This window comes from Nothoprocta perdicaria, unplaced genomic scaffold (assembly GCF_003342845.1).
Source record: "Nothoprocta perdicaria isolate Ctin4 unplaced genomic scaffold, notPer1 scaffold_381, whole genome shotgun sequence".
Taxonomy (NCBI): domain Eukaryota; kingdom Metazoa; phylum Chordata; class Aves; order Tinamiformes; family Tinamidae; genus Nothoprocta; species Nothoprocta perdicaria.
In genome coordinates this window covers 221738-246363 of record NW_020455623.1, presented here as the reverse complement: position 1 = coordinate 246363, position 24626 = coordinate 221738, and the positions used below count along the sequence as shown (strand labels likewise).

General features: G+C 34.4%; 1 protein-coding gene across 1 annotated transcript in view; it reads left to right on the top strand.

Annotated features, from left to right (window-relative positions):
• The window catches only part of STPG2 (sperm tail PG-rich repeat containing 2), a 169524-nt gene that overhangs the window by 15573 nt on the left and 129325 nt on the right, over positions 1 to 24626 (top strand). The window contains exons 6-10 of the mRNA XM_026044773.1: positions 247 to 358; positions 16528 to 16638; positions 17956 to 18115; positions 20771 to 20934; positions 23821 to 23907. Of these exons, the coding sequence (XP_025900558.1) occupies positions 247 to 358; positions 16528 to 16638; positions 17956 to 18115; positions 20771 to 20934; positions 23821 to 23907 (634 nt within the window). The remainder of the gene's footprint in view (positions 1 to 246; positions 359 to 16527; positions 16639 to 17955; positions 18116 to 20770; positions 20935 to 23820; positions 23908 to 24626) is intronic.

The following is a 24626-nucleotide window of genomic DNA, read 5'->3' as shown; positions in this document are numbered from 1 at the left end:
GTGATTGTTAGTCATCCTGTGTGATAACAGGTGCTTGGCTTTGTCGTTATTGAAACATGACTTGTTCCAATTCTTGGGGCTTACAGTATATTTCTAGAATAAGGTGAGGCCTCTCCTGTAATCTAAGATTTTATTAGTTATTGTAACCAGCAACTGTTCGTAACAGAAAAACATGTTTTCACTGAATGTATTTAGAGAGAGATTTAAAAATGAAGACTCTTAAATCTCTCCTTTAACTTTCTGTAGGGAAGCAGCATTGCTAAATGAAAATGTCAACATGAWAAAAGAAGAAAAGAAAAGAAAATATCTCTTTATCCCACGGTATCATGAAGCAATAGAATTACAGGAGGAAAAGAAGGTAATGCCACTTGAGCTTTTTCTACCAGAATAATTTATACCCTCGCTTCAGGTATGAAGATCTTGTATTTAGGATGGAAAAAATACTTGAATTTATGCTGAAAATGAACAAAACTAGGTAAGAATTAATAGTTTTTTTTTTTACTATAAACTTACTAAAATAATAAAAGAGAATAAGCTTTTAATGTGTTGCAAAACATATTTTTGTAGCTTTATTTTATAGATGCATCAAAATGGAATGATTCATAATCATAATTTATCTCAGAATTCATCAGTTTCAATTTATTAAAATATATATAGCTCAAATTACTGATGCTGCTGTTTTGTTTCCTTTTAAAATATAAACTGAATAAATGTAGTATCTTGGATGTTTYTGTGTTGTGTGGCAGAATTTTGAAACTGTTAGGAAGATTTGTGGAGAGAAAGGGTACAGACACATTTTTTTGTGTATTTATATATTTGGATAGCATAAGTCTSCAAAAGCTCTCTGAGAAGGTGTCCTGGAGTAATGGGGTTATATTGTAAAGATTTATTGTGAGCTACTTTTTCTTATTTGGGATGCTCTCAAACTATAATTAATGGGAAAATTAATTCCTTATCTCATGCAAAGGGCATAGGACTAAGCAGTGACATGAATGGGTAGAACTGCATTAGTGGGGGGCAGCTGTTTTCTTGGCATATGATCAGACATGTGCCATGATAAGAGGTCTTAATGTGGGGTTATGACTTCCTAACTTTTCATGCTTAATCCCTTTGTCTCAAAGAAACAATTCTGTTTCTCCCAAGTATGTAGAGCTGCCCTTGACATAAGGGGAAGACAGGAAGAATCACATAAAGGGATATGCAGCAGGGAATGCAAAAGAATAGAGATGAGATGGGTGTTTTTATTGAGGAAAAAACAATGCAAGAAACTAGATAGATCCAGGAAGGAGGGAAGAATTGATGGTTGAGGCAGGAAGCGGTAAAAAAGGAAAAGGTAACTAKATTTGTGCATATAGATAGAAGAAAACTATATTTCTATCTGTATGGTCAAATAAAAAGATAGTGAAGGAATGCTTTATGTTTTTGTATTACAAGACGTATTACAAGAAATACGTCATGGCAATATTCTCTTCAGATTTGATGTGTGCGTGTGTGAAATTTTAGTATAAAACTATCACACCAAAAACTCTGTAAAATAAGATTTGTGATTTAATGTGGTAATCGTAAACATTAGCTATGCGTTATTATTACATGGATACATGCCATGTGACTTGAGCAAATTTAACCTTGAGTTTGGAGACTGGGTTTGCTTGTGTCCAGGAAGGAATAAATGCTAGTTTGTGCTTTTTGCTTTTGTCAAGGCATTCATGACATTGATCTTCCTGCAGACCCACAAATTTCTGATAAAATTTGAGCTAACAATGCAGCATTTTGATTAAAGCAGCAACAGAGCAGTAACTTCATCTCTTTATAGTATCTTCCCCCCCCCACTTCCCCCCCTTCACAAAGCTTGGGAGAATTTCATATCCCTGTGTGGTCAAATTTGGCTGATGAACAGGTTCAAAGTTGTCAGAGGAGGATGACTAGACTTGCATGCATACAAGAAATAGCGTGTTCWGATGAACAGACCGCAAATTGCGTCACTTTTGTTCATGAAGTGATTCTATTTTAGGATCACAAACTTAGAAATATGTAGCTGCAGCTGTATGCTTATTACAGTGTCCTCTTGGGAGATACGAGGGTTTTCTTTCTGATTTTGCTGTGAATTTTTATGTCTCTTGATTTTTAGATTTCTTTTGAGTCTGAATTTCAGTAAGTTGGAATGTTGGATTTTAATGTAGAGTGTGTGTGTATATACACACATATATATGTAATGTATTTTACATGGGTTTATCTACATTAAAAATTGATTCTCCTGCTCTATCTTCACCTTTCTTTTTTTTTTTTTTTTTTTTTGATGGGGAAATTCATAAAAGTAGTCTCATGATTAAAAAATAAAAGAAGACTTCCTAGGTGTAGCAGCAGAATGCAACATCTTCCATTCACAAGAAGGCTGAAAGTTTGTAATACTTCTAGAAGACTGAAGACTTAGGGAAAGTAAATCCAGTGGATGTTTCTCAGTKTGTATGAATGACATCTGGCTCATATTGTTCCAATGCTGAAAATGGACAAAAGAGAGGAGATCATTAAAGAGAAGTGTCTCCTCTGCTTGCCCTGTCCTTATGCTTGTCTGTAAAACATGTGCCCTGGTGACATTTAGAGGGAAGGTGCTGGCCTAGATGAACGTTTGGCCTAATTCACTGTGGCTATTTTCATGTGTGGAGCTCAGGCTTTTTAGCTCGAGTAAGGCTGTCGYGGAAAGAAAAGAGCTTGGAAAGAAAGAAAAAAGTTGTGAGAAGGAGCAGGAAAAGCAATTTTCTCCACATATGTGCAGGATAAGGAAAGGTCACATGTGCAAAACTTGTCCTTTTGCCTGATTCATTTCAGACAACTGTAGGCTGAGGTTTCACTTGGAAGTGAAACCTTACTAGTGACCATTAACMAAAATGATCAGAGCTTGGAGAAAGGCTGCCATTTTCTCTTCATAAATATTGATGACTTCTAGGTAGCCTTGCTTGGAATACCTCTGAAGCTGCCAGGAAGCAAGAATTTCTGAGCTGAGCATGTGTCAAAAATGTTGCAGTGCGATAAAAAAGGCAAGTGCTCTACTGACATGTGCACGTAGAACTATAACATGAAAAGCATTAGAAATAATACTTAGTGTAGACCTTACGTAGCGCAGACCTTACCTGGAGCACAGTGTCTCATTTAAAACATTAAAATTCAAGAGATACAGACAAATTAGAGGTAGGTCATAGAAAGATAATAGGACTGATGAAAGATTTAGAGAATGTATGTAAATGGAAAAAATGGATTTTATTTAAAGAGAGAGTCACTGTAATAATCTTCAGACAAAAACTTGGAGAAGAAGGATAATCTGGTTTCTGTAGCCATCTATAATCAGATTTGGAAGAAAGGGGAAATGTCTTTCATTGCTTTATTGTGCTTAAGCATATGTCTGCATYGAGCTTGACAAATATATGTAGCCCTATGAATTTCAGGTATTCTGAAATGACAAATATACTCTGGTACCATACTAAATAAAACAGCTCTGCYGTCTCTGTGTTTGAGATGGGCCTTTTGCCAGTCTGGTAATTATCAGATTTGTTTTGCCCAAAMAAAATGGCAGAAAACCTAGTGACTTGTGGATGTGCTACATTGTCCCTTTTGCAACAGGTTAGTGGTCCCTTATCTGGCTCTGATCCTGTGAAGATTGGTGCCTTGGAAAAAGGAGGAATGGCAGTACATCATTTTTTCTTTCCTGTGTATATAGTTCTTATGCTATCTTAATTATGCAACTGCATTTTTATTTTTTCCTTACGAGTGTGTCTTTTCTGTGAACAGAATGGTTTATGTGAAGTAGACTTATATGGATGAAAGGTTCTGTCTAAAAGAGGCTAAAAARGTGTGCTGAGGGGAGGAATTACTCACTAGGTGTTATTAGAGTTGTGCACTGCCTGCCCTAATTTTAACGAAGTATGATTGTAATTTCTGCATGGACTGTAAGGTTTTAAAACCATGCTTCCCCAATTGCAATTACACATTTAAGGGTAATGGGATATTTTGGTTAAAAATAGAGCACATTTGCCTAACAAAAATATTTTGCTGAAATCATAAATATTTTTTATTAGTAAATTGCAGGGCTCAATTGCAAGCGAGCTAACTGATGAGAGATGTAGAATTTGAGAATGTTCTGCACATCTGCTATTGCAGTGATTATACTTGTTGAAGTGTTTTGTTTTCCTTGTTAGTTTTTAAGTGCAAAGGGCATATTCCTAGCCTGTGAAGACTTGGATTTGTGAATCACATTGTGAATAATCCCTTGAGTACAAAATCAACAATTTTTAACACTTCCTCTGTGTGCTGTACCTAGCGCTTCCGTTTTTTTAAAAACTTCGCAACTGTTTGGATCTCTTGTCTCCAGCTAATGAAGATGCATCAAAAATTAAATCAATGGATTCTTTTGTAGTGTTTTGGAAAACTTACATATCACTTTATTACTTAGGATCCAAGGTGACTTAGCTTTCTTATGTGTTTTTATTAATGAAATCTTGGTGAATCCTGGCAGCATTCTGTGCAGATTTCACTGCAAGGTAACTCAGTAAGTCATGACATTTTTCACAATAGCATATATCTATATTTTTCTTCTCTAGAGAGAGTTCCTCTCCAGGGTTTTCCCACTGCAGCATTTCTTGACATTTGCTCTCTACCTGAATTGATGAGTGATTGGATTTACATCAATACTTGGTTCATAAGTATATGGCTTTGGTGGTGCCATCACCTTCATATGGAATTGGCAAAATGAGTTCCATCTCCATAACTCCCATAGTGATCATTACACAAAATCCATTAGCCTTGTGGTCTTGTGATTGAACTTCACTGTAAAAGCTCTTTCCTGCACCACTATCAGAATGTGCTTTATAAAAAGCTATGAATCCTTTAGGGCTTTTGCAACATTAAATATTTCCTTTACAGTTTTTGACTTTACTGGTAGTGTCAGTCACCATGTATGCATAAATTACTATGGATATTTGAGGGTTTTATGACACTGGGCAATAAATAAAGTGGAAAACCTTTTTTTTTCATTAGTTTATTTCAGGTTATCCAAAGATTTTTTTTTTAATATGAAAAGGAGGACATTCCAGTGTGTATTTTGGAGAGCGCGATAGAGAGAGCCTAGCAAGACTAATGAATACTTGAAATACTTGTCTTTTGCTTTTGAAACTTAACCCTTCAGGTCATCAATCAGTCAACAGTGGCAGGTAGTGACCATTAGGTGGATTCATTAACACCCTGCAGCCTTCTCCTACCGGGGAGACCCACATCTGTCTTCATTAGAAGTTTGCCAGGTGCCAGCGGTGAACAGATGGGTCATTACGGTCTACATCGCCCTCCGGGCATAGCTGGAGGACGGGCAAAGTCGTCCTATCCAGGAGGCAGGTGCATAGTGACTTTGCAGGTGTGGAGCAAAAGATTGACAATAACACCCATAACATTAGATGCTATCTTCAGACAAGACAATTAATTTCTTYTGATTTTATTTTTATTTATTCTGTCTCATATCACTAACAACATCAGAATATGGCTAATACATGAACTTGAATTATTTACGAACACTTCATAAAAATATTCATGTGTAATAGGTAGCAATGCTGAACTATTAATATTTTCATTCAAACTCTACATGTTGATTTCACCATCTCATTTTCTTCTTTATGAGCAGAATATTTGCTCTACATCATTCATAATCCTTTTCGCCGGGAGAAGAAAGCAAAAGCATTTATTGAATCAGCACTACTGTTAACACTGCATGAGTTTAAATCCTCTTTCACCAGTATGGTTGAACATATTTTGAAAAATACTGCATCTTAATTATTCAGCAGATTGCCATATTTCAAAACCTCATTGAAATTTTTTTGAGTAGTTTTAAGTGTGTACTTGGAATGTAGCAGCATTATAATTAGTCTTCCACTACCATGTCTTCTGGGTTTTTTTCTAAGTCTGAGCTTAAGGTAAATCATTATTAAATGTTATACAAACTGATTTCCGCTAGAAAGCCTGGTATTGGAACTATTATTTCCCTGACCTCATTCTCCAGATTGGAACAAGGCCTGTGGTTCATTGTACCAGTGGAGAAGGTCTCCTCTTCCACACACTGAGAAGGTGTTGGTGAATTTGAAGCGTAGCCACCTCCCTAACTTCCCACTCTTCTTGGTCACAGTCCTGGTAATGTCAATATCAGCTTTTACTTTGTATAAGGTAAACGTGGGAGACCAAATATATGTTACTGGGTGGGTGTTATTTAATATTTTTTTTGTGCAAGAGACTGTAATTCACTTTGTTATAAAGGTATTTAACATGATTTTTTTCAAGTTAAATATACAAGTCAGATTGTTGAGTTAATAAGAAGTAGTATAAAGTTTTTATACCAAATGTGACCCAGTTCTGTTACTTGAGAATATGGGGGCTGACTAGTTTGATATAGCAGTGCTAACCAGGATTTATCTCAATGGCTTTCTTTTTTTCCCCCAYGTTTAGCGGAAATCTAAGCATGTCCTTTTTGAAAAAAATCAAAAAAAAWTTTTTTTTCATGATGCTTGAAATTTCAAGTGAGGTAATTCAGGCAAGAAATGTACTATCATTTAACTTAATCATCTGAATAATATTCCACTTGCAAGGCAAAATAATATTAGTATCATAGAAAATTAGAACAATCCTGTCTTTAGACTTGAACCTCCTATTCTTTGGGGACTTTATTTTGTCAAGCGGGACTATTTTATGTGATGCTAGATTAATAATAGTGACTTTAACAGATTGTCTCCGTTGCATCTTGTGCTGCTGGTAAACTGAGAGGTGAGCTTTTCAGAGCTAAACCTTCATTTTCATTCTGAAGTTAAAATATTTTTCTTTGCATGTGTCTCACTGTCAACCCTACTACACCTGAGCATATGAATAGTTTTTAAAAAAGAAAAAAGGTTATAAGGCCTATAGAAGTGTCCCATCATATTTTTTTGGTGGTGGTGAGGGTGTATTTGRAATGTAATACAACCTTGGGCAGTCTTCCCTTGTTTGAGCTTGACTTAAGGAATTCCTCTTCCCCAGTACTCTCTCTCTTACCCAGTGCATTATTGTGCTCTGTAACTGATGGGGTGCAAAATCAGAAATGTTTTTTAGGAGATGGGAATGAGAAGTGGGAGGGCAACTTAAACATATTGTTAATCCGTGCTTTGGTGTGAGCAAGTGCTAAGCTCACTTGCCTCCAGGAGAACAATGAGCGAGGTAGCCTAATCTTTAGGGATTCGTCACATATTTGTTTAACTGCTTAAGTATTTCTTTATTGATACTATTTTTAAAAGTACGTCCTGACTCTCTGCCCTTTTCAGTATGACTGGATGCTGTGCAGCTTGAGACCAAGAYAACTTCTTCCACTTCAGTTGTCTTTACAGATAAGTAGGAGAAACACYAGAGGTGGTTGATGTCATATGTACTTTCATGGTCTTGAAATGGATGGCATAAGTGGTAATTTTCTGGTTGGTTGTGATCTGTTTGGGGCTTGCTGTGTAGCGTTCACACCAAAAGAGAGAATTTCTTAAAATAGAAATTTCATCCATAAAAATTCYATATTTGGAAATATATTTTATATCCTCAAAAGGGTTAATTGAAAACCAATAGGGTCAGTAGAGATGTATTCCAAGTAAATATTGTCTATATCAAATCCAAGAGCAGCACTAATTTTAATGAAATCTGATTTACTGGACAAAGCTTACCCTTCATCTAAGCATTATTATATCAAAGGGACTTTAGTTATTATCATACAAGGTTTTTGTTTCTTTTGATTCTCATACTAAATTGAACTCCTGCCACTTGAAAGCTATTTTCTGGGTTCAAATGTGGTGCAGCTCTTGAAACTTTCAGCACAGCTTAGCACTCAGCTTCCTAGTAAGTGGTGACTGGCAGAAAGACCGAGAACAAGTAGTAGCTTTGTGTTCTTCACCGTAAGTAGGTTTTCTTTTAGTTTCTTCTGCTGTGCTGAGGAAACTAAATACTGTAATGCCACAAAAGCTATTGTGGCTCTGTTGTGGCTCTGTTGACAGTTTAGAACAGATAGTAGTTTTGACTTTTTTTTCAGTATTGAGTGAATTTTTCTTCGTGTTTCTGGATAACAGCTTTCTTTTACTGGACTTCTGCCTAGTAAGCAGAATGGTTTTTTTTTTCTTGTGGAAAAGAAATAATACGTTCTTGCCTTATGGATGTGTAAATATATATTTTGTCATAAGTGGGGTGACATTTGAAATAGCATTTAAAGGCAAACATGCTTTGAATCTGAAAACTGCATAGTACTAGTGTTTGCTTGTGCCTGTTTTAGCCACAGAAAAATCTGTTATTCTTAGGAACCTGTGACCTTGTCCCCAGGAAAGGTTACATTTCATATATGAAGAATTGCATGTTATTTAAAAAAAGAAATGAAAGGCAGCCATCTTTGCTTAAAGACTAGAAAAGRAACCAGAACACCTTATATATTTAGTGAAGAATACTGTTAGTGAGGTTGTCAGAAATAATATACTTGCGAATGATAAAACTGTAACTTTTGAAGTTTTATGTACAATAGTTGAATTGGACAGCAAACAAAATATATGCTTTCTACTTGCAGTAGAGATGATTTATGACAGCTAATTTTACTTGGCACATGAAAGGGAGCATTAATAATTTGTCTTGTGGGAAGTGCAATACCTTACCGCTGTTGCTCTAGTTTGTCAAGTTTTTTTTTGGCTTGAGATGCATTTGGTTGTTGTACATGACAAAAAGGTGACAGAATCTTGTTGCTTTGACTTAGAGCGTATCGATCCTCTTGTGTTTTGAGAAACAGCATACTGTGTAGCACATTTTGTGCTTTTACAATCTTAGCTTACCCGGCAGTAAAGATCACAATCAGCACTTGTCTTGAATATTTGCATTTATTTACATTGTCTACTGAAACCTTTAAAATGGTAGGAGAATCTTTCGTTTAAGACTGCCTAAGGTAACATCAATGTGGCCTTACTGGAACTATAATTTGTGATACAATTTTTAGTTACATAATGATGTATTTTCCATAGGATCTCTCACCTTAGCATATACAGAATAGGTAGGTTTTACTGAATAAATAATTTTTCTTTCTTTTTTTCTTTCTTATTGTGTGTGAACTCCATGCTACATATTTTATGTTTTCTTTGCCATGTTCTGAAATGAAGGTGATTAATTTTCTTTTTAGTGTTTGTATTCTGCAGCTTGTTGTATTGTTTTTGTAACCTCCTTACAAACATAAAATGCATCATCTTTCATCAACTCAGTCATATTCATTCTTGCTGCTAGTGTTCTCTGTTCATTCTTTTGTGCCTCTCTGATCTTYAGGTCTCTCTAATCTTTTCAGTGGCTTTGTAACCACATGTTCAAACACAGTTATCCTTCAGCGCTTAACCAATTGAAAAATTGCATATTCTGTAAAGAAATCTGTATCTGTGAAAGGACTGTGGTGATTTTAAGGTGGCCATTTGGTACAGTTATGCTAGTTATCCGTTTAGACCCTTGAAACATTTTTATACATTATGTTTTCAGAATTAGCAACAGACTTTCCTTTTTTTAAGACATTTTTGTTTTGTATCCAGATGTTACTTGAGAAATATATAGAAATTCAGAGGCAAGATGAAGAATTTGTAACAACAGTTCAGGTAACCTGAAGAGCATCAGTATTGACAATGGAGTTGTAATGAACATAATTGCTAAAAACTAACATACTGTATGTTTAWGAAATTTCTGTTGCTTCTGAAATAGCCATAGCCATTTATAGATTATGGTTATTGAGAGACAAGTTGCCTAATGGTTTTTAGTTAACTTAAACAGTGGGATTTGTTARTTTATACAACTGTCTTTCCATTAGATCTGCTCCAAAAGATTTTGTCCTATGAATACTCTTTGCTGCTGCCTATTTTCATTTCGCTAGGTAGGTTCTTGGCTTTTCTAGGGTGATGCTAATGGCACTTCTGTGTTCTAAAGTTTGTGTTTGATCTGAAGGTTTTTTTTCAGAGTACTTCAGTTGGTATTTTTTTGTCATTTTGTGTTGAATTATGGTCTGATTCAGACTTTGTTCTCTTAAAGGAGGAAAATACTTGATCAGCTTCCTGAAAATTTTATTTCAATTAGTCTCTTTGAGGCAAAAGAATGATGTGAACTTGTAGAAGGACAGTCTGTTTCAGATCATGCTCTTTATATATTGGGCTTATGGTACAGTGTTTGGTACACTAGACTAGATCTCCTGCCAATGATGGTATAGACTGGTCCAATTTGCAGGCCACCTCCCACTAGTCAATTCCTTGTCCTTCAAGAGAGGTATTGTGCTTTCCTTTCATGACTATTGTGTGGGAAACATGTTCTGTTTTTGAACCTTGCCCAGATTATTATATATATATTTTTTAAGTGTTAGATTTGGAAAATAAGATTATTCCCAAACAAGCTTCTAAATGTTCTTCTCTGACCTGAATTTTCACAAGATTGCCTTTTGAGGTAAGAAATCCATGTGCAGAAAGTACACTGTCAAGGCAAGGTAACCTTGAAAAATCCCTTAAAATTTTCTAATGATCTTCTCAGGATTATTGGCCTGGCAGTTTATTAATTCTTTCTGCACCTCTCCACGAAGTCCACTTTTTGAAGTGTGACGTTTTTGCTCTTGGTTCTTAAATAAACCACTATGCAAATTAGAATAATACTATCTGTGCAGACACCTATCACTGATTTTTCTGCAATGTTGTGTCAGCAAGTACAATGGTCTATTCATAATGAAATTTTACCCAAGCGTCAATAATTATGTGTGTTTTGTAAATGAAAAATCATGCTTGAGAGATGACAAGTACAATGGTATTAAATATTAGTGTAGCTACATGCTTTTTATTTCATTTACAATGTAGGGCTACAAATATTAACTGAACAGCATCAATAACATTATCAAAAGTATAATTTTGCTTATAAATTAATGCTGTTTTGTAGAACAGTCAGTATGGCTACTTGGGCTACTTTTCATGGGATTATCTTTTCAACTTTCCATGGGTCACATTTTAAGACACCTATTTATTCACTGMAAGTGGAGGGTTATTATTCCTTTTAATGAAAGTAACTTATAAGTTTTTCTCGGCAATCACAGGTGCCAAAGTGGGGTCAGTATAGTGGGAAGTACTGACTAATATCATATCTATAATATAATATCTATAATGGCATAAAATTGCAGGTTATTTCCTCTTGCCTTTTAAAATGTATTTGTATTAATTTTACTATTAACATAGGTTTAAAACYATTCTAATGAGTATCTATATAGGTCCTTATGAAGCTTATGCCTGAGGAAAGGGTTATTTTATGGGAAATCTTCGGTGGCGAAGAGTGTTGCAAGGGTCATGCCTGGGCTTTTGTAATGGGCTCAGTGTGCTAGGAAGGCAGATACATCTTTGCAGAGCTGCTAACAGTTATAAACCTTTATTGGGTGATTTGACTAAACATTAAAAAAAAAAAAATGCAAGGAAGTAATTTCCTTTAGTGGGATCTTTCAGAATTAGTGATACATCAAAACTTATGCATTTTCATGCCTGATATATCTTAAACACAGATCAGCAAATTTGACCCTTTTAAAAAGATTGCTATAATTTAGTATCATGAACTATTTTCAGGAAGATATTGATTAGAATATGCATAGATATTGATTAGAATATGCATATTAGTTGTGTTCAATGAAATTAATTTGATTAAAGCAATGTTAATATCAGGCAGTATTGATGTAGTATTCCTTTATATTATTTTTCAAGAGTAGGCTAAGTTTATCGTATAAGGAAATCTTATTAGAAGTAACATTTGTATRTGTATTTGTAGTTATGTGTAGCTATACTGTGCTAAGGCTTCTTCAAACCTGGAAGGCTGAAGGCCAAGAATGAGCTGCGACGTGAGAACAGTTTAGCAAATCTGTGTCACTTATAATCCTTCAGTCTGGTTGGGGAGAAAGGGAGGTTTGGACTAATTTGTCATTAAACCTTTTGGGCATAGTTAGTGTGACCTAAGTGAGGTGTTTCCTGCTTCTTRCCTTAGCAGTCAAAAGATGCTTTCTGTAGAGATTTCTGCATTTACATTAATATGGGAAAAATATGAGAAAAATGCATCCTAGCAAGAAAGGGGGACTTGAATTTTAAAGTATGTTTTTTAAGGTCTAGAAAAGCTGTTTAGATGTAGCAGCTGTATGATGATTTGGCCTTGGACTTAGCGCAGGTGATTTGAACATTGTATCTGATCCTTATTAAATCAGTAGGAAAACATCTGTTAACAGAAGTTAGGCTACATCCTATTTATTTATTTATTTTTTGAAAACGCAAAACAGAACAAACCACTCAAGTATTCTAATACTGTAAGATTTTGTCTGATGCATTTGAAAACTAATGATTTATGGAAATCAGATTGCTACTTGGAAAAAAATTTAGGAGTATTCTGTTGTTCAGGACATGTAGACAGAATGAGAGGAGCCTGAATTGTTTGCCATAGATGAAAATGTACTGAATGTTGATACTTCAAACATGAGCTTTGTTCTATTCAATGCACAAAATAAATGCAAGGAAAAAGAAATCTACAAAAAGTTTGTTGCATTTGTACCTTACAATATGTATGCATATTGTGTAATTATATATAATGTATACAATAAAATGTCTTTTTTATATTTATAAGTGCCCTCAGTTTTCAGGTTCTAGTCTTTGGTTTATCAGGCAGGAAATGGACAAACTAAGTAATGGGAAGTATTAATCTTTGTGTAACCAATGGCCAGGTTCTAGATTTCACTAAGTCTAAGTCCAGAAAAAATCCATTGATGTAAAWAGGCTTTTTGGCCATGAGAGAAGGATCATGATGTTATGCAGCTTCGTTTGCCGATTCCTTAAAAAAAAACCAAAACAAAACAAAACAAAAAAAACCCCAAAAAAGCATGAAGGTGTGTTGCAGAAAGGACAACATAGCCTTAAACTGGCAAGTTTGTCTTGTGAAGTGTGAAAGTCTCAAGGAGTTAAAGTACTTAATGGATCTGCAAAAAGGCAGAGGACTGAACAAAACATTGAGCACAACAATTTTGAACCTAGACTCTGCTCTGAGATGTGTTTGTGTAAATGGCATAAATATGTGAAAAGGTTGCTGGAAAACGTGGCCATAGTTCAGAAATAATTATGTATTTGAAGCTTTGTTGAACCCCAGCCCCTTCAGAGTGCAAACGTACAAAGGTCTCTTTGAGTTGAGTATGGGGAAAAATGCTCACAACTGCTGTGCAATTTAAATTAATCCTATGCATAGTGCATCTCATTAGACGGAGTACAAATAGACACAGTGTATAAACAGAAGAAGAATTCACAGAGTGCCAGTGGATTTGGGGATCAAGGTTTTGTTTCAGTATATTGTTAATACTTAAGACCAACTATTCTGTTAGTACCTCAGATCTTTAAAAAGACCTCTCCAGTCAGCCGAAGTCTAACAGAGCTTTTGAAGTAAGCTTAATGTAGTTTTTTTCTCTATATTTGTATTTATATAATTTTCAGCAATAATTCAGCTGTAGCTGGCACTGACATCATCTTGAACTGATTTTACATATTTATTATAGAAAGTATTAAAGGCTTAAAGATGGTAAAAATTCTGAATACTAAAACTTACATTTACTTGTCAAGCAGAAAAATAAAGAATTTAAATGTAATTAATGTAATATGCTTTGGGAACCATAAATATATGCCATGCCTAAAAATCAGAATAATACATAGGATTAAAATATGATTGTTGAGACATTTTCAAATCTTACAATGTGTTTTTATAACTTTGACTATGATGATTTCAACTTCACTGTTGCCATTTTACTGTTTCTCTAGTATCTATAAAATTATTGTTACATATTACCTGTAGCAAAAATATCAAGGATTAAAATATAGTTTTCTCTATGACTTCCCTTTGGACTTTTATATTGATAGATCTTTATATTGATAATGAAAATGTATTTTTGTTGATAAAACACGGGGCAACCTTAAAAATTCTCAGTAATACATCTATGTGATCTATTAACATAATAAAGTTACTTGTTTTTGTGAGTTTCACACTCCTTTTTAGTTTAAAAGTCTTTTAAAGTATATTCTGACTGCAAAAAGATTTGGTAATGACTACAGTTTTATGGGTTTTTTTTCCTTCTGTTTCTCACAGGATTCAAAATAATTTGTTGTTTGACTGAAGTTTATCATCTCTATTTTTTTCTAAGGAATATATGTGGTTATGCATTTAAAATACTACCTACAGTTATGTTATTGTCTTGTGATAAGAACCTTTGGATTTGCTGATTTTTTGTTTTGTTTTGTTCTTACTTGAATGCTTTTTGAGACATGAATATTTTGCATAAGGAGGTTTTAAACAACCTTTGGGGCTTCCCTGTTAAATTGGAGGCAATAAACTTCGCTTTGAAATCAGTACTGACCTGTAATCCTGAAACTTAATTAAATCAATATTAAGGAAATCCAGTTAGCAAATCTCCAGGAGATGCGTTAATAGCGAATTGGAGCTTTCAGAGCAATTTAAGAGGGCTGTGTGCCAGTGGGAACTGAGCTGCTGGGTCATTTGGGTTACTTGGAATGCCCAGCATTAATGACCCTGTTTTCTTTCTGTCTCTACCTCTCTTTTTTTCTTTTTGTTTTTATTATTTTATTTTTTCCCTAGTGGCGAAATAGTCACTAAACTCTTAGTGCAAGTTAGAAGTAAACAAATTTGTGATATATTTGTCTTAATAGGGGGGATTCTTCATCCAAAGCTTTCCAACATTTGAAGAGATCTGATGAGCTGGAAATGAGTAACTTGGCTTTCAGCTATTTCTTATTATCTATGCCATATTTAAATCTGAATAAGCATTCTGCCTATGCAGACTAGGCGTTTTCTTAGTTTACTTTGAACTTACCTGTGTAGAAAATACTGAACCACACAATTCAAGTTGTGGCCAGTATGGTGCCATTTAGTTTCTGTGCTTTCTCTTTCCAGAATTGTTTATCATGTTGGTCCTTAGTGGAATTTGTCTAACAATTTTCGTGTACTTGGTTGCTGACAAATTAACTGAAGTTCAGTTCTGCTTCAGGCAAGAGAAGCTAAAAAATGATGAAAATATTCTTGTTTTTAGGAAATAACTGTTGACTTTAGGAAATAATTGTTGACRTGTTGACTTTGTCAGCAGTGCTATAGTTTGATCAAGAAATGAACAGGCTTTCCCCCTTCTTTCTTGTTTCCATCTTTCTCAGGGCAAAGGCTTCCTCCGGCCTCGTAAGGCTTGGAAGAGCCTGACAACTTAATTTGTATTTCCACCACAGATTACAATTCTCTTTGTAAGTTTCTGTTGATCATTAAGRAACTTGTAAGCAAAAGCTTAAATAATCCTAAATTTGTTTTTGTCTGATCTGCATTCCCACCAATTTTAGAGTAGAAAGTATTCTGATGGTAACAATACAAAATAATTTAAGGAGTCTGTTTCATGATATATGGTTCAGTGAGAAAGATTGTGTTGTAATGATACCAGTTTAATGAAAGGCTAAAAATATGAGAAGGATAATTAAAATCTGTCTAACTTATTAATTGTAATCATATCTTTTTATAGCAGAGTTGCTCAGTACAAAATTAATTCTTGAGTACTGTAGGAATCATGTACATAGTGCAGTTTTCTGTGCTTATTGAAAAACAAATAGCAGTAAATTAATTGTAATATAAGCAGACCTCAGTAGACAGATGATAGTAAGAAGGAACTCTACTAAAAGGTAACATACTGTTTACTAAAATATAGCAAAATGATTACTTTATGAAAAATTCAGCATAAACAGATACAATGTTATGAATAGATTGAGGTGTTTATTATCATCACATACCTAAACGTCCCCTCTGTSTTTGCCCTAGACCTTGTATGTACCCTAGGCAAAATGGAATCGCGATTGATTTTTGTTTATTTTCTTTTTCTGAGGATAAGATCGTGTTAAGTGTCTAATATAACAACGTGTTTTGCAGTCATGCAGGCTCTTGCTGTCTGTAAAATTACTACATTTCTGGAGTCTGAAATTTCAAAATTGAGAAAAACTTTAAAATTTGTTTTTGATTGTTGYTTATTTTTGCCGAGTCTTTTTATTTCAGGTACATGATTTTAAGAACACTTTTAACAACACTTTTTTTCCAGGATTAGCATCTTGAACTTGACCTTGTTTTCTCCGGGACGAAGTAGATCGTACAGCTCATACATAGACTTTAATACGTGTTATGTATGAGCCAAAATGTCAAATGACTTTTCTCGGTTCAGGTAGGGTAATGTAGTGTACTGCTGTTTGCACTGGGAAATGCAAATGAATGACATGTCAGGTGAGCTTGTTGAACTGTGGAGGAGACATGAGAAAACCGAACAATTTGCCACAAAATCTTAGTGGCTGGAAATCACTCAAATAATGAATTCAAACCACAATCGGCAAAATGTTAATTAAATTTAATAGTATTTTTGTGGTTAAATTTGTAAATTAATATATGCAATTGATGGTTTTTTTTCAGGGTTTTCCGGGACCTGGACAATATGAAATAGAAAGTCAATTTCAGAAGAGTGAAAGCACCATGCAGCAGGGTAGAACATTTCTACATGTTCCTTTTCTTTCACAATCTGAAGTAAGATCACCTTCTTCCTCTTTTCTTTTTCTAAGAAAAGGAAGATCCTTTTCTTCCTCTTTATGTATTATAATAGCATGATGAGTAAAACAATAAGGGAATTGACAAGAAATCATAATTGTCGTGTGTTCTATGATTGCTTAATTATTTCTGTGTGTTTCTACACTTAGTCTAGTGGTTGATGACTGAGATGTGTGTGAACACAACCYAGACAAATGTTCTAATGGACTCACCAACAGGGTGGCTCACAACAGTGTGCTTTTGGAAAATGTGTTATAGCCTGAGTAAATGTGATCCTTCTGTGATTGCTTCAAAGGCCTCCTTTTTTTTCACTTTTTTTTTTTTTATCTGTATTTGTTATTTTAGGAAGTATTTAGGACAAAAACGGATTTTGTGTCTATCAAGTACATTATCTTTCTGTATTCTGTATTATGTATTATTCTGTATTCTGTATTATCTGTATTCTGAAATGACTTCCAGTGTTCAGAACTGTGCCCTGATGCTGTATAGTTCATTAGTACAGACATGCATATTAGACATTCTAGTAATTTTACTCTCTGTGTTCATCTTTCTGAACATGCAGACCTACCTTTTAGCTTGATTTTAATTTAAATGTGATAGCCATAATATGGTCAGCTACTGACTCGACCATTATCTGTAATTTAGCCTCTACAGTTAAGAATGTTAAGTGTCAGAGGTATCAGAGGGAATTTTGAATGAGGCCTTAGAATAATCTTCTTTATGTTCTTTATGCACAACAGATAAAGAAGTGGCTCTACCATGGTTTACTCTCCCAATATTTCCCATTCTTTTTCCCTTTATCGTTTTGCAATATGTACTATCTGGCTGGTGGTATCACTGTATGTAAGTGTTGGATCATAAAATAACCCTCAATTTCTGCACTGTTGTATACAGTATGCGCAGCATATAGAGACAGTAATGATAAAAACTGGTAAAAGGAYGACATAATTTTTCAAAAGAAGGCATATCTTTGAAAGCATGTCTATATCAACATCTTGAATGCAAGGTCTGACTGAATAAGCATCGTGTTTGTTAACTATTCATATGGCTATGTATTTGGGCATGTGTGTATAATATGTACAAATTTGTACAAATGCAGAGTTAATATATCAGAGTTGCAACTCCCTCCTACAAGAGCATAAAAATTCAAGGTGGTGGCTGTCACTGTTTCTAAGTTACCTTGATTATGAAAGAGAGGAAGAGTGTAAATGTACTGAACTGAAGCAAGTGCTTTGTGCAGATTCTGAATGTCCTGTAGGTTGTCAGTAGAATATATTTTTCCTTGTGTTTTACTAGAGATTTGTACCAGTGAAATCAATCACACCAGCTCCTGGCACCTATAATGAACCATCYGTGGGTCTTGAGTCCTTGAATAGAACATCGGGAATAAAAAGGATCCCGTTTGGTCAAACTGCTGTTCGATTTACTCAAGACTTCAGGGCAGAAAGCACGCCAGGTTTGCAATTAATCCAAATACTGCTGATATCCAGATTACATAACTTTAATATTAGTTAGATATTGTGAAACATAAGTAATTAGCCATGTAACTGAAAATACAGAAAATATGAAATTAATTTGAAATGAAAATGCTCTAAGAATTAGAGAAAACATACCTATCAAAGACTTAGCTATTTATACTAGATTTTGCCCAAAGGAATCCAAATGTGGTCTCTAACTCACCAGTTTTGGGGATTTTCTAAAAATATGAACACAACTTACCTATGAAAAATGCAAACTAATTTGGAAAAGGATGATTTGTTTACTTCATTCCTAAGATTCTCACCTAACAAAAAAGCAATATAAATGACATCTGTGGATATTGGTTCTCCACCTCTCTCTTTTCCTCTCCCTTCCCTCCCCCTCCCAGCTACTTTTGGGCTAGTGTTAAATAAGGTGGTTTCTTCAAAATACAAAAATACAGGCTCTACAGCTGTCTATCAACAAAACAACAAAGATCCTTTTATGGAGAGTGTGATTTTGCTGAGGTCAATGTGTGCTCTATTAATTACGTTTTCAGGCTGTTGGCAAGATTATATCTCACATCAGTTTAGTAGTGATATGTATCTTTAATTTATTATCCTCACTCTAGTGCTCTAGGTAATGTAGCAAAACAGTGACCTTCTTCTAAAGGTTGTTCAGAATAAATTGTACCTGATGTGAAATGATTTTGTGTCTCTGACTTTTCTTTAGGTATTCTTGTTCTTGCCTTTCAAATGTTCTGTGAGCAGAACTCAACACCGCAATTCTGGCAGTAGTCACATATCCAGGTGTATATATGGAGAGAACAGTACATCCTGAAATTACATCTGTAGCTAGTATTTCAATTTATTTGAATAGTTGAATAATATTATCTTTATTATGCAGAAATAAGTTGTACTCTAGTTGAGGCTGTGTTAAACAGTTCAGTATTCTGTTTGCAGACTTGGGTCTACTTTCTATGTCTGCAGTTTGAACATATTAATGGAAGGGCAAGTGTGGAAAGTATCTCTATTAGGCAAATCCACATCGTTCGCTGCCCCATAGTTGGTGCATAGTTATGTGAAGTGTGCTGTTGCCATAGCAGTTATTCTCAGTCAKCTGGTGTCAGCAAGCACTTTGAACTAGCACTTTTTTCCATTTGCTTGTCTTTGTTTTGTGTGCACGTTATGCCAATCTTCTGCAACACAGAGATTTCTGGCAAGGTCACCTTTTGCCTCCGATTCCTTATGTGGTCGCTGTGTTTTATTTCCTGACTTTCAGGCCAGTTGTCTGTGCCGTTTAGGTGAGAGACGGGCACCCCACTGCTACTTTCTCAGCCAGTCACTTAAGTCGTGCACTAGAAAGGAGGAGATACTCAGAAATGAAATGGTGTTATCTCCATATCTCTTTGCTCACACCGTGAACGTGAAGCTTTGCCCTTAGCACCTTTTACATTCTCAGTGTCTCATTGTAGGCACAAGGCGTTATCTTGAGAGACTGATCTTTTTGAAGATTTCTTTTCATTTATTATTTATTTATTACTTTTGAGTGTTTGTAAACGGTTGCTTGGGTTAGGTTGCTTGGTTGCTAATGGTAATTACTGAGAAGCAAGAGGCAACATATTTAATTTTTTGACATAAAATCTCTTGTCTGATTCTTCTGAGTAATGCTGAGGCAAATTTAGAAAGTGATGCTGATTCTATTTTTATCAGCAGTGCGGAGAATAAGTCTGAAGTCCCCTCCTTTACCATTGGCAGACATTAATTTTTCAAATAGGTTTTCAGTTTAGCTGTCAACATATTGCTGGCAATCCCTTAAAGTATACCTAGAAGCCATATGTTTGTCCTCTTCCACTGAGCATCTCTGTGTATCACATTAGATGTCTCAATTCTCAGTGCTGTCATTAGAGATTACGCAGTACACTTTGCCTCATGCTGTCCTGTGACCAGCTGTCTAAATCTTTTATTGGGTTCCTCTCATATAAGCCTGCTTCAATACACCAAAAAGTGTCCTGTGTTATTCATTTCTCCTCTACCAATGGGGAATAGGGTGGATTACACAATTGTTTTCATAATGAAAAAGAGGAAGGCAGCCTATGCTGGACTTGGGCCTATGATGTGTTAGTATAACTGAATTCAACGGCAGCACAAACCGTTTAATCTCCAGACACCTTTTAGACAACGAAAGACTCAATTCGGCGCTTGCTTGATTATTGTATCCCCAGGACGAAGACTTTCATGTCTCTTAGACATGCTAATAAAATCCCTATGATGTCTTGTTAAAGGCTTGACAAATTGTCTTCAGATCTGCTACTGAAAAAATCCCTCGCCCTGTAAATAGTCAGTCACCTTGTTGGTAGAAAGTTGTATTCAGGATCTACAGATAAATTATTTTTCATTTTATCTGCTGAATACCAGACACAATATGAAAATATTCAACAGTACATACTGTATCCATTTTGGGAATACAACTATCATCATTATACAAATGGGAAATTTTCACCCAGCCAGTATCTAAACTGAGAGTATTTTGTTATTAAAAAAATGACAGAACTGTTTTGAAGGTATATTAATAATTATGCCATTATAAAGTTTTATTTTAAAAAGAAAACTTTGTTGAAGGCTGTCAGAAATTTTTTGACTTGTTTTTTCAGGCCCTGCATTCTATAACATTCTGAACTATAGTATTGAAAACGAAAGTATGAAAAACATGTATTTGGCCTACACAAAGAGAGCAGCTTTTGGCTCTTCAGCTCCTAGATATTTGCTGCTTCATGAAGAGGAAGAATTTTCTACTCCTGGCCCTGCTGATTATCAGGTAATTTCAAAAAGTCTTTAAAAGGAAAGCAGAGAGAGGTGTAAAAAACAAACAAATAAAAAAAACTGAGAGTTTTGAAAGTTATAGACATGTATACTTTACTAGAATGAGTAATATTTTTGAGGAATTRTTTGTACCTTGTAAAGAAGAGGGGTAACCAATCAAGAGGAAGTGATATTCTGAATATGCCCAAATATTTTGAATATTTGTGTCTAAACTTTTCTGCTCTTTTTTAGAATTTATTTACAAGTTTAAATAAGTACTTCAGGCATATTTTGTCATGCAAAGCAGAGAAGATTTTAATTGCAATGATAATTGCTCAGAAAAAAAATAAATTAAAAGCACAAAATATGATTTGGAAAAGTAATACAACTATGATGGAACAAATTTTTTAAAAAAATAGTGTGATTTGTGAATTAGTTAACCACCTCTTGTTAGACTAATAAGCTCTGAGACAGCTTTTTTAGGTTATGATTTTACATCTTTCTGCTGTTTGTCACAACTTCTCTATCTATACTTTAAAATAACAATCCCTTTAAAAAATATATTTCTCTGCTTGCTCAAGTGTCATAGTTTTATGACTTACTGCAATCTGCTTTTTTTTCTAAGTAATAGTCTATTGAAGGAGAGATTTAAGAACACACTTAATTCTAAGCAAAATTACATTGATATAGCTCCATGTTCATATGTTACACTGAATGGCACCTCAAAGCAAAATATATTATGTGATTATATTCACATATGAATAGCCTGTTCTTTTTTGAAAATATATAAAATGAAAYTGCGAGTCGTTTTGCCCTAATAGCTCACCAACAGCAAAAAGTATAATGATTAATCACCAGTGCTATTATTTGAATACTTAAATCTATTTTGGTTTGAATATCAAGTGCAAAGATATAAATTAGCATTCTAACAAAAATATTGCAGTTGTGCGTAGAAAATGGCCAATTCAAAAGGGCAAATATCACAAGAATTGGATAGAGAGATCAGTTAAAAGTCTGTGGGAATTCTTTGCACCTCGGTACTTTTTTATTAGAGGACCATCTGAGAATCATCATAAAAGGAGAGAGGATGCCGTTTGCCAAATAAAGGTGTCAAGATAAAGGAAGTTTCTTGTGTATGTTATCGTTACAATTATCTCTAATTATATTTAGAGACGACACTATTGAAGTCAAGGGTGGAACGGTACATAAAAGATGGTTCATGTTGCAGTACATATAAAAAACAGTTGCTAGCAAAGATTGAGATCTCTCTCCGTTTTGAAAAGTGTTTATCTAGGTTTTCATGATGACAGAGCACATACATTTATCTAAGGTGTGCATGCACGTAAATGTGAGATTGTACAGATTAAAGTAGACAGACAAGATATTCTGATAGTTTTCTACACAAGCCCTAGGGTAAAAAAAAAACTCTTGAAGCCAAAACTATGCCTTCAAAATTAAAAAGATTAAGATATCTGCCGTTAACACTTCAAAATTTCACCATTGGAAAATACTATTTAATTTTATCAAACTATTTAAACATTTACGTGTATTTTTACATGAAGAAATCCCAGAAGTGCTATTTCTTCACTGAAGTAATTCTGTATTTGGAAAAAAAGATGTTGTGAGAATATGCTTGTGGGAAGATCCATGCTTCTAAACCCATTCTACCTTTCACCACCATGGGTGTATATCTCTGGCCAGATCAGACCCCCAGGTGCACTATCATTGCTCTGCTGCCATCATGGATCCAATTTTTTACAGTGAATTTATGAGCTTGTTGATTCATGAATCTATCCAGTTTGCTCCAAGCTCTCTCTTGTGACTGCAGCGCTGCTTTTTGTGCTATATTTCTTGTGGAACTTAGGAGCAACTTTGTATATCACATACCAACTCATATGACAATTTCTATACATGTGTCATTGATCATTAGAAGTCCTACATTAATATTGTGTTGTATAGCTAGAGGCAGAGGGATAAAGGTGAATTAAGCTCCTGATTAAGGAAAGCTCAGTTAAGCAGCTCAGTTAAGCTAATATTCACATGCTAGTGAAGTTGAGAGATTTTAAGAAGAGACATACAGTTAAGTGTCTACCTGCTTGTTTTCCTCAGTTGTGATGATATATTGGCATATACAATGAATACATCATCTATTTGTCCATTTATTTATTTATTTATTGAGTTTAAAAGCTTCACCGTACATCAAAGTAAATCACAGTTTAAGTATGGACTTCTTGAATTAGCTAAAGACAGCTCATCAGAAGAAAATCTCTGAAATCATATATATTTCTAATGTTGGATTTGGGTGCATTCCTTAAAATTTTTTATAAATATATATTTATATATATGCACATATATGTGTATATATGCATATATGTGTTTATATACTGTCAACATTTCTATGCACCTATTGACATTACATATAAATATATTTTGATAGGTGTATATTTTAACTTAAATGTTGAAATGTTTTCTCTTTCCTCTAAAATTTAGGAAAGTTAATTAGATATTGCTTGTAAAATACTGAATAAGTGGAACAACCTGAAAAAGTTATAATGTAACTTTGATTTTTAACTTTTTTAGACTTTTTCTAATTCTTGTAGACATTTGCTTTAGCTACTTGCTAATTAAAAAATACTTCATAAAATATGCAAGATGAGAAATATATCTAAACTGATATAAAATCAATTAATATAATTTGTGTTCTTTGTTTCATAATTTGTGTTTGTTCATAATGTAAAACTTAACTGACAAAGAATATGTGAAACTGGCACTATACACTGAAATTGACTTTAGGTCAGTAATGCTAATGTTGACACAATTGATGTGCTTTAAACGCATAAAAGACAATCTTAAGTGAGAGGATTTTTCTTGAGGACTAATATTTCTCTTCTGGAATTTTCAGGTCAATAAAAGCACTGAAAAACCACAAAAACCCCAGAAGTCTTTACCTTCCTTCTTAACAAGGCAAAAAAGACCAGTAGTTGTTATGGTAAGAAACTTCCTAGATTATGGGAATACCTCTATTATTTTTAAATTTTTGAGTGAAAAAGTTCTRGTAAATAATCTCAGGTACCTTAGTTCAGCTGAATCAAACAATTGCCCTCAAGGAAAGCCTGAAGTTGACTATCTATACGGTCCGCACATTAAAATCTGTCAGAATAGCATGTTGCAGAATGCATGAAACTGCAATGCTAAGTATTAATACGATTTTCTTTTCCTTTTTTGTAATATTTGTGCTTTTTAAAATACATTTGTACATTGATTAGGTTTTTACACAGTTTGATCCTAAGAATGTAAGCAATAGTTAATTTAGAATGTAGCGTTGTGCAATTGGAGTTGCGCTTTCCTGCATGATATTGGGTTTCCTAAGGCTTCCATTCTGTAGCCTTTTCACCTGGCTCAATCTAGTCACTGCAGATCATCTCCTTATCTTCTCAATTAAATTCCAAGAATTATCTATATGGTTAAATTATGTTAAACATCTTTATATCCTGTATTATACTCTACTAGGGTTTTGCCTAGCAATGTTTTGAGACAACTTTTTTTATTATTATTTTTTCTCCCTCTTTTTTCTTTTTCTCTTTCTCTTTCTCTTTCTCTTTCTCTTTCTCTTTCTCTTTCTCTCTTTCTCTCTTTCTCTCTTTCTCTCTTTCTCTCTTTCTCTCTTTCTCTCTTTCTCTCTTTCTCTCTTTCTCTCTTTCTCTCTTT